The sequence below is a fragment of the Centruroides vittatus genome, unplaced genomic scaffold (assembly GCF_030686945.1).
Source record: "Centruroides vittatus isolate TY-2023 unplaced genomic scaffold, ASM3068694v2 contig_566, whole genome shotgun sequence".
Lineage (NCBI taxonomy): Eukaryota > Metazoa > Arthropoda > Arachnida > Scorpiones > Buthidae > Centruroides > Centruroides vittatus.
In genome coordinates this window covers 257,381-275,690 of record NW_027122337.1, presented here as the reverse complement: position 1 = coordinate 275,690, position 18,310 = coordinate 257,381, and the positions used below count along the sequence as shown (strand labels likewise).

At 36.9% G+C, this 18,310-nt stretch overlaps 2 protein-coding genes across 2 annotated transcripts; both read right to left on the bottom strand.

Annotated features, from left to right (window-relative positions):
* Positions 1 to 375: 375 nt before the first annotated feature.
* On the bottom strand, positions 376 to 2,520 carry LOC136978999 (leucine-rich repeat-containing protein 15-like). Its single transcript, XM_067274878.1, has one exon. It carries the CDS (start codon positions 2,518 to 2,520, stop codon positions 376 to 378), a length of 2,145 nt encoding a protein of 714 aa, XP_067130979.1.
* A 4,929-nt stretch (positions 2,521 to 7,449) lies between these two features.
* Positions 7,450 to 14,269, bottom strand: LOC136978998 (protein toll-like). The gene is made up of 6 exons (XM_067274877.1): positions 13,965 to 14,269; positions 11,755 to 11,927; positions 11,652 to 11,704; positions 9,770 to 10,316; positions 8,077 to 9,701; positions 7,450 to 8,019 (listed from the first exon to the last, which is right to left on the bottom strand). The coding sequence occupies exons 1-6, from the start codon at positions 14,267 to 14,269 to the stop codon at positions 7,450 to 7,452; spliced, it is 3,273 nt and encodes a 1,090-aa protein (XP_067130978.1).
* Between the last annotated feature and the right edge of the window lie 4,041 nt (positions 14,270 to 18,310).

Sequence of the window (18,310 nt, the reverse complement as noted above, 5' to 3'; positions counted from 1 at the left end):
TTAATTTCCGACACAGACGACGAAGACATATTCTATGCACGCAAGGACGATAAAGTTTAAGAGTTATTCCTCATCTCGTAAAATTACTTCGACAGAAAATACAACGGAAACTTTTAAACAAATATTTTATGGAAGCGGCCGTTTTTGCAAGTTCCACTGTGTTAAATTCTAAATTGAGCGCTTTATTGTTATTCTAGTGACGTTCCCTGTGAATCTGGTAGTTTGATCGAATTGTTCTATTAAGCTGTGGTAAATTTCAAATGCAGTTGTTTCAATTACTGGAACCACAAAAAAACCCGTTGTCAAAGTCGTGTTTTCACAATGTATCGATTTATCACTACGTAGACCCCCAGGGTACGTGGCATTTACCTAAAATTAAAACGAAATATCTTCTTCGGGGGCCATTGTTGTTTTTCTCGATGTTTCATTACAGTAATCGGAAGAAATAATTTTACTAAACGAAGAATTGTGTGAATCTCTCACGCAGAAGACGTCGGAAAAATCCATTATCTTTTGTCTGTTTCTGACTAGCCAGTCCTTAGTGAAGAGGGAATCGCAGTCACAGTTCCAATTGTTTCCCGATAAGGAAATCTTAAATTGGGAGGAAGCGTCCATCAGCTTCGTTACAGTTTCCGGAAGTTCTGATAAATAATTTCCACGTAAAGACAGGAAATTGAGACTCGGTGGCATCACGAAACCCGTAAAAAGCTCTAAGGAATTGTGACTGAGATCTAAATGAATGACATTCCTCCACGTGTCGCAATCTATTCTTGAAATTTCTGTAATAAAATTATAACTCAAATCGACAATAGCGGCGTTATCGATGAGGAATTCGGGAACATTTTCTAGCTCCTTTTTGGCACAGTTTACCTTCACGACATTCTCGTCTTCGAAGCATTCGCAGTTAACCGGGCAGTGTCTTCTTAAAGGGTAGAAAGCTTTATCGTCGAGCACTTTCTTGTCTTCCCCGTAACAATTTAAATCTTTTATATTTGGGAAAATTTCCAGAGATATTTCTAAATTTGACTTCAACGTGTACAGAAACGGTTGAAGTTCATAGTCGCAAACTAAGTGATTACCTTCTAGATCGTAGAAAGGCATGTTCAGCCCATAAATCCAGTGATCCAAGTAAATAGTTTTTATATTGCAGTTAGACAATCTAAATCCCATGTAATTTGGCGTGTAAATTGGCAGTTTTACAGTTTCGAAGTCGTTATCCGAAAGGTCGACGTGAGTCAATTCGTGTCTCGTCCAATTAATGGCCGGCCATTCTGTCAAACTCGCATTTTTCATTTTCAAATGATCCAGGCTCTGGCTGATTTCAAAAGAAATTTTAGAAAATCTGTTATGAGAGAGATCGAGATACTTCAAGTGATTCAGCGGCCGGAAGGTATTTTCGGATATAAACGCGATGCTATTACGCGACAAATCGACGTACTGCAATGACGTCAAACCCGAGAAAATGTCTTCGGGAAGATTTTTCAAACGGTTCTTATCCAGCCTTATTGTAAGTAGTCGAGAAAGTCCGTGGAAAATTCCTCTCGGAAGCGTTGATATTTCATTATTCGTAAAGTAAATATATTCCAGATTCTTATTGTTTCTGAACAGTTTAGACGGGAGATGGGCAATTTGATTTTCGTCAAAACACACTTTTGTCAAGTTTCTCGCTTCGGAAAATAAACCTTCGTCGATTGAAGAAAAGGAACAACCGCAGGCATAAAATTTCTCCAGTTTGCGCAGTCCTTTCAGAAGTTGAGCGGGTATTCGATTTAATTCACTGTTTGATTCGATAGAAAATGTTCTTAATTTAGAAAGATCTCGCAACAAGTCACTAGGTAAATACTTGACTTTGTTTCTGTTCAAATTCAAATACTCCAATCGGGTGAGATTTCTAAAGATCGAAGACGGAACCGACTGAAAGCCATTAGCATTTAAGTCCAATTTTTGAAGATTGCGAAGACCATAAAACAATTCTTCGTGTAGAGATTTTAAAGGACCCCACGTGATATACAATTCAGAAAGATTTGTCAACTTCTGGAAAGATTTAGGAGATAATGAAGTAAAGTTATAGTTTTCGATTTTTAAAGAGATAAGCGAAGGGACATTCCGAAAATTCAAACGAAGTAATCCACCGGTTCTTATTCCTCCAATTTCGACAGATTTCAGCGATGACATATTAGTAAAAGATAGAATTTCGTAATCTCCGGTGTTAATGACGACCCGAACGATTGCGTGACCCGAAGCAAATCTACCCACCTCGAACTCTGGCATGTAGCAGTCGGTAAAATGCACCCTTTTCGCAGTCTTAACGTCCAAACATCGCAGCAAACGATAGTCGATAGTCTCTCGATAGCATTTGACAGATAATAATTCGTCGTAGATTTCGACGGAGGAAAATTTGTTGGATTTGTAGCATGTATCTGCTGACGACACACAAGAGGACTTTCTCCATTGTTTCCAGAAGTCTTGGCAACAGACTACGATGACACATAAATAAGGAAAAATGATTAAAAGTCTCATTTTCTCTTTCACCAGTTTTTATTCCGCTATTTCTTACGACAAATTCTTGTAAAACTTTAACTAAATTTCGACAAATTAAATCTGAAATCGTAAGCCGCTACTGTCTCCCGTGTCTTTCCAGCAACTCCTTATATATGATGAACTCTCTTCCTTCTAATTAATAAATGAAGAAGAAATGACGATTGGATAGTTTACACTGCGTAAACAAACGCTGATTACAGAGTCTGTATTTATTTCTGCATTCGTTTGCTGTTATATTCGTGTCAAAATAAGCAATAAATTGTTTATCGACTGGAAATTTGTGTTATTGGAAATGAGAACAGAATGAAACCAGACAAAATATTTATTCGAATTTGTTTACAACTCCTATCAACTGTCGATAACCTCTTCGAACCAAACGTTAAATGCCTTTTTCTAGTATAAAAATATATTACTATTCGAGTTAAATGATAAAGATTTCATCCATTATTCCAGAATTCTTGTAACAATAACAGCAATGGCGATACTTCCTGTTATATCCTTTTAAACAATTTTGGCGAAAATAGAGCGTAGTTATAAATGAGACCATGAAATGAACGAGAAAAATATGTCTTCTCACGATGTATAAATCGCAAGTATTACAATTTCGAAACGATTCAACAAGAAACCAACACCAAGAAAGTTGTGTTGTGTTCAGTTTATCTCGGGTCATTCCCTTATACATCCGAATGTGTCAAATCGACATATTTTTAGCTGTTTGATGGGTCGAAAAGGAGGTCGACAGGAAATTGTTAATATTGTAGCACTAGATGATAGAATCTGTAAATTAATAAGTGTAGAAAAGATAATTTTAGGTAACATTGTAATCCGATTTCTTAATATGTGAACACGAATGGGCAAATTAAGAAAAAATCTCGGAAACTATGTAAATAGCTTTCGAAATGAAGCATTTACTATTTAAAAGGTCCATTGAAAATTCTTTTCAAAGTGGCTTGTGAGCAATAAGGTTGGCTTTACTTTACCACTAGACTTATTACACCACAGGAAATCAAATTAGACTTAGAAGAACACTATCCCTATCAACTTTAAAATTAAAAGCTAGCGTGGTAAAAGATATGCAGAAACATGACGTAGGTGATTGTAGAAAAAATAATAATGAAATCTATTATTCGCCATAAAAAAAATACAAGGTTAAAAACTTGCTAGGCAAATCAAGAAACTAAGAAATGATTCAAACACTAACAGAAGACAACCCCTTACGAAAAACAATCAGGATTTTTTTTAACAAAAAGTATCAAAAACTTGTCAAAAAACTAAATGACCCGACTATTCAAGAAAGAGAAACCTGGCCGAATAGCACGACTGTCAACTTAAGTAACGTCCAAATACCGATTGATATAAGAAAAATGCTAAGCAAAGACTTGGGTTTTAACGGTCCCAGTACTGTTAAGAGAAAAGATTTGGCTGTCGGTTTAGAAACATCATCTGTTTATCCCAGACAACACAGGAACAAAAAGTAAATTTGAGGGAAAATTTACAGTACGAATTGTCTAAATATAAAGTTAATAGAAATAGAAAAAATAAAATAATCCAGTATACGCACAAAACAGAGAATCTAAAAAGATTTTTAACTGATAATAAGTTAATAATAGCCAAAGCAGATAAAACAAAACAAGCAATAATTGTGAATATTGAGCAAGATGCAAGCATCTACAAGCATTTGTTGGATCAAAATACGTATATTGAACTGTTTAATGTACTGTACGTATTTACCTTAACAAAAAATTAAAAAAGGCAATTGTTAAACTTGAAAAACAAAACCTTATTAACCAAACAGAAAGACATTTTATTCTTAATAGCGAAAACAGAATACCAAAGTTTTCTTACAGGGTTAAAACACATAAAGTTCCAGTCTCGTAGACCTCTGGTAGATATAAAAGGATATATCTTTTATAATTTAGAACGTTTTTTAAAAGAAAAACTAAACACCCTTGTTAAATCTCCTCGCAGTATACAAAGCACCGACTGCTTTATACAAAAACTAAAAACAGTACAGTTCGAGTCCACCCACAGGATTGCTTCCTTGGACGTTCGCAGCATGTATCCGTCCATTAAATGTAACAGGATTTTAGAAACATTGAAAACCCATAACTGTCGGCAATGGATTATAGACACGGTATCTCTTTTATTGGAAAATAATTATTTTATTAGCCAAAAAAAACAGATTTTTTAAACAATGTGATGGTATCCCCACGGGCTCAATAGTAGGCCCAATCCTTGCCGAATTAAGTATGTCCATCATTGACAATGACGTTGTTAATATCGGGGGAATAATAGGATTGTACCGTTACGTCGACGATTGTTTTCTTGTATATGATGACAACATTATATAGGCTGATCAAATCCCGGAACATGTTAATCAAATAGCCACTGACATTAAATTTGATTTAGAACCCGAAAACAACTGCCAATTACCATTCTTAGACATTCTCGTCACACGACTCAAAGACGAAACAACTTTTAAAAAATATAAAAAACCCTGTACTATTGACAGCATCGTACACTTTTCATCTGAAGTACCCACTTATATAAAAAAGAATACCTTTTACATGTACTTGGATAAAATTATGCAACGTACTACTCATGATACCGATAAATGCAATGAAATCGAAGACATCATTAAAATGTGCTTAATGAATTGTTATAGCAAGCGCACGATCAGTAACTGGGTTAATAATAAAAGTGTTAATACACACAAGCAACTAATCGACAACACAGCTTATAATTTTTTTAAAATCTCTTACGTTATGAATATTTTTGAAAGAATAAAAAGTAAATTAATCAATTATGGTATTATTTTGGTACCCGACCATCACGACAGCTCGCGTAAGAAAATAAACGTACAGTACCTAACAGTAAAGCTAACACATGGGACCAAAAAAGTTGTCTACAAATTTGAATGCGACTGTACCACACCCAAATCTTACATTGGTGAAACTAGTAGGGAATTAAAGATCCGTTTTAAAGAACGTATCTCTGTCATAGCGTACAATAATGATAACTCGGCTGTAGCTACGCACTGTAATGACGAAGACTGTCAGATTGTAAAGGATACTGTCAAAGTTCTTAAAAAGGAATGAAATACTTATAAAAGAAGATGGTACGAACATTTAGAAATAATTAAAAACAAAGGGAAAATCTTGAACAACAACTCGGGCCAAAAATTACACGAATCGTGGTACGCATATTTGAACAGAAGGGGCGTGGGGACGGGAGGGGAGAAGTGTGAAAACGGATAGGGGAGAGGGTGACGACTATTCTGGAATGCACTTCGAACCATCTTGTCACTCTATTCGTGTAACGGTGCATATTATTTTGTTTTAAAAATGTATATTTGTACTACTTCACTAGTTCACCAGTACCTCTGTTTGTTATTGTGTCGTTGGATCGGCACTACCCCTTTTTACGTAATAATTTTTGTTTTACCTCGTATTTAAATTTTTAATGTACAAAACATCAAATCGACACGTCAATTGTAAGTTTCTTTTTTAATTCCTGTCAATTACGGTCCTTTTAAAATTATTAATATCTTATTAATTAATATTGTAGAAAAAAGCTGACGAGGGACTCCACGTTTGAAATGCATTCAAAAACCAAAAAATAAAATAGTGTTTTTCTAAGTGTAATTCGATTTCCTGCGGTGGTGTAATAAGTCTAGCGGTAAAGTAAAACCAACCCTAGTGCTGACAAGCCATTAGACGACTAGACAAGAAGCGTACCGTAGTATTCTTTTCAAAGTGTCGATATTGTTTTCATAAAAATAAAAGCTTTCTAGATCTTTATTTTGGAAAATTTCAGGTAAAAGTTTAATTCTCTACATTTCTATTGCACTGACTTTAAGTTAAGACTTCGGACAACGAACAAAAAAGGCATGAAAGTTAGTCAAATTGTGCACAGATTACAAAAATCGGGAAGGAATTTTACTCAATTTTTCTGTTTCTAGAATTTATATACATCTTTTTCTTAGTTCAAAAAGTCTGACAAGGTGAAGATTTACAAAAATCTCGAAGGGTCAATTTTGACACGATTCCAATACTTTCCCTTCTTAAGTAAACAAACAGCCGACACTAAAAGTAGTGTCAACAACGAATTATGAAAAGACTGAAATTAGAATTCGTATTGGGAAAAAGGGAATTTTTACATTATACAGCTGCACCAGGTTCTCCTTTGTGTAAAAATTTAGAAAAGTCCTGTAGTTTTAAAATACACGAAAGACTAAACGAGGGAAAATTTAATATTTTGTTGTATTATAAATATTGTATTACAATGCACAAATGACACTTATTTCCTGAGATTTCTTATTACACGACTAAACATTAAAGGCCTAAATCCTGGGGGTAACAATTCTATTGTTCAGGATTTAGGAATATGACATCTACACGAAAAAGTACTGTAATCATAACCTTTAGTGCAGCTTTTATAAACACAGTTATTTTATTTCATTTTTTATTTTTTAAAATTAACCGTTAACTTTGTAAATGTAAAACAGAACGGATTTTCAAAATTATTCATGAAATTTTTACGCAAAATGTATGAATGATTGGTAAATCAAGAGTTAAGATTCAAAATGGCGGATTGTCACGTTCAAACAAAACAGTGCGCTAATGAATTCCATCTTTCAAAAGTCTCCCCACTGGCTGACGTCATTGACGCTGATTAAAGATTCGATCACAATATTACACATACAAAATAATTAATATCTTTAAATAAATATAACATGTTTTCATTATTTTATTTCTCACCGGAAAAAAAACTAATGTATTGTTTAAGCGTCTCGACGTTTCTCGAGTCCCAAGTTATGCCATTTTCAAATAAAGCTTTAATTTCTACTTTTCATTTCTTTAAAGTTGCACAGTTGTTGCGCATTATCATAAATTTTCACATCACACATCAAAGTGCGCTTTCGCTTTTTAATTCCGAAATTTTTGCACTTACGTCGTCCACTCGATAACGTAACGATTTACGACTCGAGTAACGAGGTAACGCGTATCTCAACTTCTCCCAAAACCATCTTTCGCCCCACACCAGGTAGGTCCTGCTAAGTAGAAACTCGCGCATATCCGCGGGAACTACGTCACTCACCGAAATATCCTTCAATACGAAGATTATCTTTTCTATTTTATTTTCGAAATTCTTTACCAAAGACGCTCGACAGTCCGCGAGAGACCACACGCTGCCGAAGAATTCCGCAGACAGTAGCAATATCGTCTTTTTGCTGTTTCTAATCGAAGCTTCTATCTGACATATTACGTCACAACCAGGCACCCAATCGCGTTCGTGGATGCGCAGCTTATAAAATGGTGGTTTCTTCTCCAGTTCCTTCAACAAACGCATGACGATGTCCCTGTCGCTGCCGGTGTAAGAAATGAAGGCATCGAACGTTTTATCTATGTCCAGTTCGGAAATCTTGCAGCAGTACAGCGAAGGCAAATGCACGTACACGTAGGCCAAAATGGTGTTCTTTTATTCCAGAAATAAGAAAGCGAACACCATTGCTAATATTCCTAGCAGACAGACCATGGAACCGAAAACGATTAAAGGAACGTTCGTTACGATCGAAGGAGGCAAACAGAACGCATCATCCGGAAAATTCAATATGGAAGACACGATAACGGTGTTGTTCTCCGAAAGCAATCGACTGCACTTCACTTCTTCGACTTTCAATAGCTTATGAACATTGCGATTCAACCACAATTTGAAAGATTTGAAAGAACAATTGCACCAAAATGCATTGTTTCTAATGTCTACTCGAATATAAGAAGATTCACCTACGTATTGCATAAATTTTTCAGGAAAATCTTGCAGACTGTTGTTTCGAAGAGAGAGAATTTTCAACGAAGAAAGAAACGTCCAATGCTCAGAGGGATTTAAACGATTGTGGTCCAAGTACAGTTTATCCACTCGAGACCAATTATCCGTAATTTTCATTGTAGAAAGAGAGTTGTGTTCCAGGTGAACGATTGTGGTGTTTTCGGGAAGTATTGCGGGAGCGTGGGAAATATTGGAGAAAGAACAATTCACCATGACCGAAAAGCCTTCATATAAGTAACAGCGACACTTCGGTGGGCAGTTTTCTACAACGGGGCACACCACGTAGGAAGGAGTCAGTTCCCGCAAAGTCTTGTTCGTCAAGTCAGAAGGAGAATCGCAGAACAGCGATCGACCGACTTCCGAAAACTGAACCTCTTCGATGTAGTTTCTCAAATCGCAGTCACACCGTAAAGGGTTGAGTAAGACAATAACGTGATTCATATTCCTGGTGATTTTTCCCGCGACTGTGGTGATGTTATTGTCCATCAATAAAATTACAGAGCGATTATCCGGAGGGAGATCTTCGGTGTGAAGAATGGACAGGCGATTGTAATTCAATCTGAGCAGCGAGATGTTATACGCGCTCCAGTCCATTCGAGGAAACTCTGTGATGGAGCTGTTGGCAAGCCCCAGAATTGTCAAATGTGGCAGTCTTCCGAACGGTCGTGGAGCCGGAAGAGATCCAAGAGGATTGTCATCCAGATACAATACTTTCAGATTCTTCAAAATTTCAAATTTTTCCTCCTCTACTTTCGTTATTCTGTTTCCTGTTAAAAACAGTTCTTCAATATTTTGAATGTCGTCAAACAGTTCGAAGGGTATTCTGGTCAGGAGATTGTAGCTTAAATCCAGCATCGACAGCCGTTTGTTATTACGGAACAAGTTGGAAGGTAATTCGTGCAAACGGTTCTTGTGTAAATCCATTTGCTCAATATACGGGTTATTTACAAACAAATCGGGGTGTAGACGATCGATTGGATTTTCGCAGATTTTAACTTCGATTAAATCATAACAAGAGGAAAATATCTTCGGTGGCAATTCACTGATATTGCAGTTGCAGGCAAAGAAAGACCGTAAATTTGAGACGTTTTGTAATAGCATTTCCGGTAGAGAATCAAAATGGTTGTTACTCATGTTGAGATAAATCAAATTGAAATTATCTGCAAACAAAGAAGGGGGAAGTGTATTTAAGCGATTGTCATTGAAACAAAGCTTTTCAAGGCTCGTCATGCCTTTAAATATGGCGGGAGGAAGAACGGTCAGCAAGTTTTTGGATAAATAAAGATTCTCTAGAGATTGCAATCCGTAGAAAAGGGTCTCCGGAAGATCCTCTAAACGGTTGTCAAAGAGGTATAAAGATTTGAGTCTATTCAAACCACGAAACGCATCTTCTGGAAACTTCTTATTTTTCCTAATACTACGTAAACAGTTTTTAACGAGGGGAGCCCATTGAATAATCCGTTGGGAAATTTTTCCGTCATCACGCGCAACACATGGATACTTTCTAAGTTGCGTAACTCCTCTAAACTGTACGTGACGTTTTCCATATGATATAAAGTGATGTGGCGAAGATTCGGTAGGTTCTTGATGGTGACACGCGAATTCGGTGGAATGTCTTCGGACATCAGAACGAAATTCCAAACAGTTTTTTCTCCCAGGGATGTTTCGACGTCGGAAGCAGGAAGGCGGCATTCTCTTAACACCACGCCGTAAAAGTAACGAAAATTTGTGCACATACGAATCTGTTCGGCGTCGAAAGTGTTTCCTCGACAGAACACTAAAACGGCTCTGTCGTCTTCTGTGATGTAAGAAGTAACATTCGATCCGCATTCCACCTGTCGCTTCATTTTTATAGTGGTGTAGCCAAATCGGTCGGTGACGAAGAACCACCCTTGTACTGCCGTGCAAAGAAACATTACTTGAGCCAAGAAGATTTTTTTCAGCATCTGAAACGAAAATATAACGTGTCACTTTCCGAACAGACCTATTTTACTGGAACACGTTTCAGCCAGTAATATATTAATAGTTTGAGCTGTACGGTGCAATTATATGGCCACTACGGACGGTATGTAATTGTAAAAAACCGACAGTCTAACTCATCTCTGTTTCCATTCCGCCATTTGCATCGGTGATTGTTTTTGGCGTGTCGGTTGTTAAAGACATTATGTGTGACGTAATGTTTAAATCGAAGTTTTATGATCGCATTAATTTTTGTGTTAAATAACACGTTTTACTTGGAATTTCTTACGATGGCTGCCGCAGACGGATAAGTGGTGCCGGCAGAGTGTCGGCTAGGGTTGTTAGTACCCAGAATTATCGTTATTACGACGTGTAGCATTAATTAATTATTTATAACTGTGGCTAAAAAGAGGTATTATTTAAATCAACTAGACATAAATAAAAGAATAACTTGGTATATATTAGATTCTCCTTTTCCCTCCGAGATGCCCTGTCATTGGCTCCCTTAGCGTCGAGGCCCCCTAAGCATTGCACATTCTGATTACGAGTTAGCGCTTTCCGCCGATCCTGGTGTTTGTGTCTCCTGTCCAACTACTTGATTGTAAAGAAATGCTGTATCAAAGACTTAAGTCAAATCGGAAGACTTAGTATAAATTAGGGTTTTTCATTTCCCGGTCTTTCGCTTGTCCCGGGATTCCGGGATAAAAGTGAACTGTTTCCCGGGATCCCCGGAAATCCCGGGACAAAATTAATTATTTTTAAGGTATACAAAATATCATGAAATCAAATGATATAAGTATTTTTCGTTTTTTAAAGTAATTTAATACGTTCCGCAACTTCCAAAATCATATTAATAACGCTGTGTAAGATATATATTAAAAATTACCTTTGAATTACGTAGAAATTTTCACAAATAAAAAAAATTTAATATAGTTTGCTGGAAACTGCGTACAACAACAAAAAATGGCTTTGAATTGAATTGAAAATTTAAAGAAAAATGAATTTAGATCAAACTTTTAACTTAGAAGGTAATTTTTGGTTTTTAAATAAAATATAATACAAAATATTGTAAATTTTTATAAGAGTTTAAAAAGCAAAGATGGTCGATACTCTCATCACTCCATCTAATTCTTATTTTAGTAATGAGAAGTCTCGCTACCGAGAATGCCTTTTCCGATTTAATTGATGCGATTGGAATCGTGTTTAATGCATTCGAGAGAAGACAGATATTATGTGTTTTTCACCCGTATCCCGAAAGACTTCCATTTCGTTTACGAGATTGTAGTACTTCTTTTGTTCCCTAGTATTCTCGATTTGTCTACCTCGACTACTTTAATAGAAACATCGTAGCCCAATGATTCGGCTGTTCGTTTGTCTGTAATAATCGGATTATTAAGAAAAATTTCGTACTCGCTGACTTCGTACTCGTTTGTATCCTGACCCAATTTGCACAATTTGGCGTTACGCAGTCATTGAAGCTACTGGGCATAGTTAAAAAATAAGACAGCGTAAGCGCAATTATTCCAGATATTGCTGGTAAAGAATTTCGAGAGTCCCGCCACAAATAAGCAACGTATTGATTATTGACCATTTGTGACCTGCCATAACGAGCAAAAATTTAAAAAAAAACTAATAAGTAGGTTTAAAATGAATAAATACAAATGTATTCTGACAGTTTATGAGTTAATTATACTTGCTATTTGCAAAATTTCCTCAACCTCAACGTAAAATAAAAAAAAAGTGAATTTTTAAGAAATTTGCGGGATTTTCCGGGTTAAAAAACAACCGGGATCCAGGGATCCCGGAATCCCGTTTGAGAAACCCTAGTATAAATGTTTGTTAACATAAAAGAATAGATTAATTTAATGCCGTGGTAGAATTCTTTACTGTTTTACGTTTTTCATATTAACGTTCAATATTTTGTATTGCGTGAATTGATTTAAAGCGCAAAAAATCCAGCAACGAGTAGCATTACTTTTCCCGCTTCAGCATTCGTAAAAATAAAGGATTTTTACGAATAAAATGCTTTGTTAAACTAAAAAAAATCGTCATTTATTAATGTAAACCGATAGACCACGCGATAACAGTCGACAGAACATGGCGGCGATGACTCGTTTGTTGCTACTCCGATATCTAGGTACTCTAGCTATCCTGTCACGGGTGCGCACTCTGGTGCTCGAATGGAAAACTAGCGGTTCGAGGTGTGGATAAGACAAAGATTATAGAATGTTCGAGGTTCCGATTTAGCGGAAAACTTCTAGTCCCTTCTGTTCCCTATTTAAGCGCTGCAATCAGAGCGAGTGAATTGACGCATTTGCGCTTGTACAGAACATACCGACAATCGGGTTTATTTGAAACGTCATTGCGTCCATGTGCAATATTGGATTTCTTTGGTCGTTTTAAATTAGTAAGTGCTGTATTTACTTCTATTGTATGTTGTAATTATTTTAATAAATAGAAGACATCACGAAAAAAACACCCTGAAAATGCGAGGCTGAAATAATCGCCGAGAATCTCGTAACAGATTTTATTTATGATAATTTATGACTCGGAGCATATTAAAATGATTTTAATATGCTCCGAGTCATAAGTTATCAGAATCATCGAGAAAATCAACTAGTACAGACTTCTGAAGAGTTTTGGAGAAGATCACTAATTATTCCGTTCTTAGATTCATTACTAATGTCTCTGGAACAGCGTTTTCCTGAGGAGAATTTGCCCGCATTCTCTTTGCTTACGTTGCACTCTCACGTAACGCTTGATATGATGTATGAGGATTTTTAGAAATCTAAGACTTTTTGTAATTACTACAATTTGAATAATTTCCTCGGTGAAGCTGAACTTCGATACAATCAATGGAAAGGAAAAAATGTGCCAAATGCCGAACTGAAGGAGATAGAACAAGCTGCACTAATTAAAGAAATGCAATTGTTCTATCCATCCATAAAACGAGCGCATACTTATCTCAATCACACAGCCTCGCAAAACTTGCGCTATCGAAAGATCCTTCGGCATCTCACGCAGAGTAAAAAACTGGATACGGTCAACGATGACAGAAAATCGGCTTGTCGGTCTTTGTATGATGAATGTGCATAAAAAGAGGGTTCTGGAAACTAAAAAGAAATTTGAGAAAAAAATTGTTACTAGATTTAGCCAGAACTCCCGTAGGCTAGTGCTGAAATAAGATCTAGGTTGATTCGAATAACATTGCAACTAATTACTTTTAGCGTTTTCAAATGTTCAAATAAAACCATTTTTAATAAACGGCGTTATATTATTTTGCCTCCAGTGGAGAAAATCCTGACTAAGCTCCTGTGCAGCAATAGGCCCTACCAGCCTATTTTAGTAAAACGGCCGTCTCATTCATCATTCAATTATTTTAACATTAACATGTAAATTTACGATACAAAAAAAGAAAAGAAATAGGAAAGTGACATCACGATTTTCTATACATCGTGTTTATGATGTTCGGTATCACTAACAAAACCCACAAAGTGGCTTAAAATCACAGACAAATCACGAAACAAGAAAGAACTTGGCTCCACGCTTTTAACAGTAGCCAGCCAAGTGCTTTTATCAACTATTGTTTTCGAAGAATATATTGCAACTTTTCCCAGAACCATGTCTCTCCCCACTTCAAGTAAGTTTTCGTCGAAAGCAAACGACGAAGATCATTTTCCAGCTCCTTGGAATTCTCTAACTCTTCCACCAAAACCAAAACCAAACGATAAGCTTGGTCTTCCATCATCCGGTTATATGCCACACGAAACTCCACACTGAACCACATGCTGTCCAGGAACTGTCGAGACAACAATACCAACGTCCTTCTGCTGTTACGCACAGAATACACGATGTTCTCGCTGATAGGATTACCCGCCAACCAATCACGTTCGTGAACACAAAGGCGATAAGTGGGTTCGAGCCGATCCGCCACCTCCATGGTTAACTCTGAATCGGAACTATTATAACACACAAACGCGTCGTACTACTTTTCCTCGTCGTCGATGATCCTGTAGCAACACGGCAGTTGCACGTCTCGACTGTACAAACAGGCCAATACAGCGAATCTGTAATGGTAACAAATAACTACGAGAACTGATGACGTCAATACAAACACTACCGAAACCGTAAGAACGATTACTTGCCATAAACACCACACGGAATCCTTTAGACAGAACACATCCAGCGGTGTACTTTGTATTAGCTCATGCGTTACGGAATTGTTAACTCTATTGACTCACTGACAGGTTACGTTCTCAGAATCACGGATCCTAAGCAAATTCTGCGTAAACCACTTCTTGAAATGGACAGAGTGACAATCGCATTTCCACTCGTTTCTGGAAAAAAAAGATGCTGAAGTTTGACGAATAGTCTACGTGCATCATCAAAGAAGGGGGCAAATCCGACAACTTGTTTCCGTCCAAAGCCAAATAGCAGAGATTTTCTGAAACCACCCAATCGTTCAGTGACGTCAGAGAACTGTTTCTAAGATAGAGATGGGTGACGTTTTGCCACGTAACCCCGTCCACTTCGGACAGATTGGCAATGTGGTTGTCGTTCAGGAAGACGAATGTTGCATTTGTAGGAAGATTCGCGGGTAAATTAGACAAATTTCTATGAGAACAATCCACTACAGTTTGTTCTTCTAGTGTCAGGTAGCAATCGCAAAACAGAGGACATTCCTCTTTCCGCGGACAGACACTGTAAATGGGCCAGATTTCTGTTAGTTTCCTTTCGGAATCTTCATTGAATCTAAGGATATTGTGTCATTGTGCAAGGAGAACAAATCCTTATCAGATAATCGCAACACTGCCAGTGTTGATAAGTGCTTGAAGATATCTTCATGTAAACTGTTCAATCTGTTGTACGATAAGATTAATGATCCGAGCCTTTTTAAGTTGGAAAATACACGCGGCGGCTAAGTCGATAATTTATTTCTAGTCATAGACAAACGACTCGAATGTTCCGTGTTATTAAACAGTGTTTCCGGTAGACGTGTAATGTTATTAAAATCTAGAAAGAAGTCTATCAAGGAGGTGGTGTCTGAAAATAAAGATTCCTCCAGATCTACCAAAGAGCTTCAAATGTACCCGAAATGACGGCCGGATGGCCGAGCGGTCAAGGTGGCAGCCTACCGCTCTAGGGGACCCGGGATCGAATCCGAACGGGTCGAATAATCCCCAGGAATTTTTTGGGGGGTGGTCCGTTCGGATATGTCGGGCCCCGTCCCTCACCACCCGGTCGCCCCATTGTGGGCCTGGCCGAACCCATAATGGGCCTTCTAAAAGAGGCCCTCTTAGTGCCCACAGGGCGGAAAGAGTTAAAAAAAAAATGTACCCGAAATGCTTCTAAGCCTGTCAAGGCTTTTGAGAATTCTTTGGGTAAGTTTCGTATTCCTGTATTTCCATTCATTTGGAGAAAGATTAACTGAATGAGGAAGGAGAGCAAATTTTCCGGAAGAACCGTTAGTTTATTGTTATGGATCCGAAGCACTTCCAGGCCGAAGAGATCGGAAAAGAGATCTTCCGAGAAGTTCTCGATCTGATTATCGGATAAATCTAAGTGTTTTAACAGTGTGAGATTTTTAAAGAATCCACGTGGAATCTCTTTTAATCTGTTATTGTACAAGCTTAATGTTCTGAGATTTCTCAACTCTTGGAGTAGCTCCAACTGAACGTGCTGAAGAGTTCCATTTACAATTTCCAAAATTGTAAGATTTGTCAGGTTTTTTAAATGTAATTTGCAGATGTCGTTACAGCCATATTATGGTTTCGCAATAGCTACTGCCGATATCTTACGTAGAAATTGTCGACAACCTGACGGGCAAAATCTTAAGTTTACGCCACGCATATACGGACGACAAACAATTCTTCAAATAGATTTATGTAAATAGGACATCCACTGGAATTTCTATCTGTACCGTTACACCGTTACGCGACAATTTAACTGAAGAATATTTTATTTATTTATTTTTTAAAACAGACACTGTGGCCAGGTTGGCCTTGTACAAGCATCTTAAAGCAAAAATCAACAAAAAAAAAAAAGAAAAAAAAGGAAAACAAAAACAGGACGCGAGCTGAGAAAGAAAATTACACTCTACCTCAAGTCCAAAAGATAATTGAGAACAAATATCACTGTGGCTTAAAGTTTTTTTCTTTTTTTACATTCTTTCCGAAGACTTCATAACTCGATACGTTACGTAAATCGTTGCACGGACTATTCCAATAAAAGATTAATTGAAAGATCGGTGCAGATCTCCCCACCTCTAGTTTAACAATTGGGAGAGTAAATCCACGAATTATACGAGTATTTCGTGTTGATCCGCGACATTCTCCTATACCAATTCCGAGGAAGCTGTTTTCTCTTTTGCCCTTTATATATTTGAAACCCTCCAACAGAATCTTTCTCGTAAATTTCACTAATCTCGTCAATATTATCGGTGCGGTAGAGTTCGGATACCGATTCCGTAAAGTTTAAATTATTAATCGAACGCGTGTAACGATTTTGTGCCATCCGAAGTTTATTAACGGCGTATAGAGACGCGGTTTCCCATACAGCAATACCATATCTTATTTTAGATTCGATGCGAGTGCGGTACAGCCGTTTCGAGAGTGATGTACTTAAAAAGCTTGAATTTTCTTATTTATCCCATTATACTTTGCCAGGGAAAGTGCGACGTCATCTATATGTTTATTCCAGCGCAGATTGTCGTCAAAAGTTACTCCCAAAAACTTAACAGCATTTACTTTTTTTATATTATAATCAGTTATTTCAATTTTTGGGTGATGTAGATTGATTTTTTTATTCCTATTTGCAAAGCGGAGGAATTTAGTTTTACTTTTGTTAATTACCAACCCATTGTTTTCCGTATAACTATTTAAAGTTTTTAAAATGTGATTTATATTCTCCCGAAAAATTATAACATTCGTATGAGAATAAGTCATCGCTAGATCGTCGGCGTACATCGGTATATTCTCTTTTGGTATATAATTAAAGAAATCGTTAATATATATATTGAAAAGCGGTGGACCCAAGATCGAACCTCGAGGAACGCCCTTATTTGGCCCGAAAGAGCTACGGATAATCTGTCCAATTTTTACAAAGGAATTCTGTTTGACAAATACGATTTTAACCAGCTTAGAGGAGTCCCTCTTAGACCAACAGTTGGTAATTTTTGATACAAAAGTTCGTGATTTAAGCTATCAAATGCCTTTGAAAGGTCCACAAAATCCGATGTTGCTGTTTTTGATTTGTCGAGTTGGGACGTTATTGATTGTTTCAAATGCAACAAAGCATCTACCGACGAAAATCCTCGTTTATAAGCGTATTGGTTTCTGCGAATAATCTGGAATTTGTCTATAAAAGTTGAAAATCTCGAAAATTTTAGCCAACACCGGCACTATTATTATGGGACGATAATTTTCAATCTCGCTTTTTGATCTTTTATTTTTATATAATGGCAAAACTAAGTTTTGATTTAGTTTTTCCGGAAAGTAACCGTTTTCAAAAGATTTATTCACGGATATGTGTTTTAAGATTTCAATATTTAAGAAACTGACGTGTGGAGTGCCGTTTTTCGAACTTTTTATAGTATTATAGACTTCGGCAAAAATGTCACTAAAAGTGCGCTCAATATATTTTAATATTAATTTTTAATTTACTTGTTATTCTGCACACGGTATGGAAGAAAACTTACGAATTCGCGTCTTAAAAACAAGAAAATTTACCTCATACGGACGGGGAACGTGTCTTTAGAAAGAGTGAAATAGGCCTACGTCAGTTCAATTCTTTTTTTAAGAATGTAAGTTATTTAACTTCACTCGTTTCCCTACGGACAATCGTGCGAACGTTCTTTCGACCAAAAAGAAATATGTAAATGTTCATGGACGAAATGACGCGAACAGGAAAGTCGACTCTCGCCACATTTAACGACGGAAGACGAAATCGCCGTGTGTATTTTAATACTTAATAAAGAGTTTAA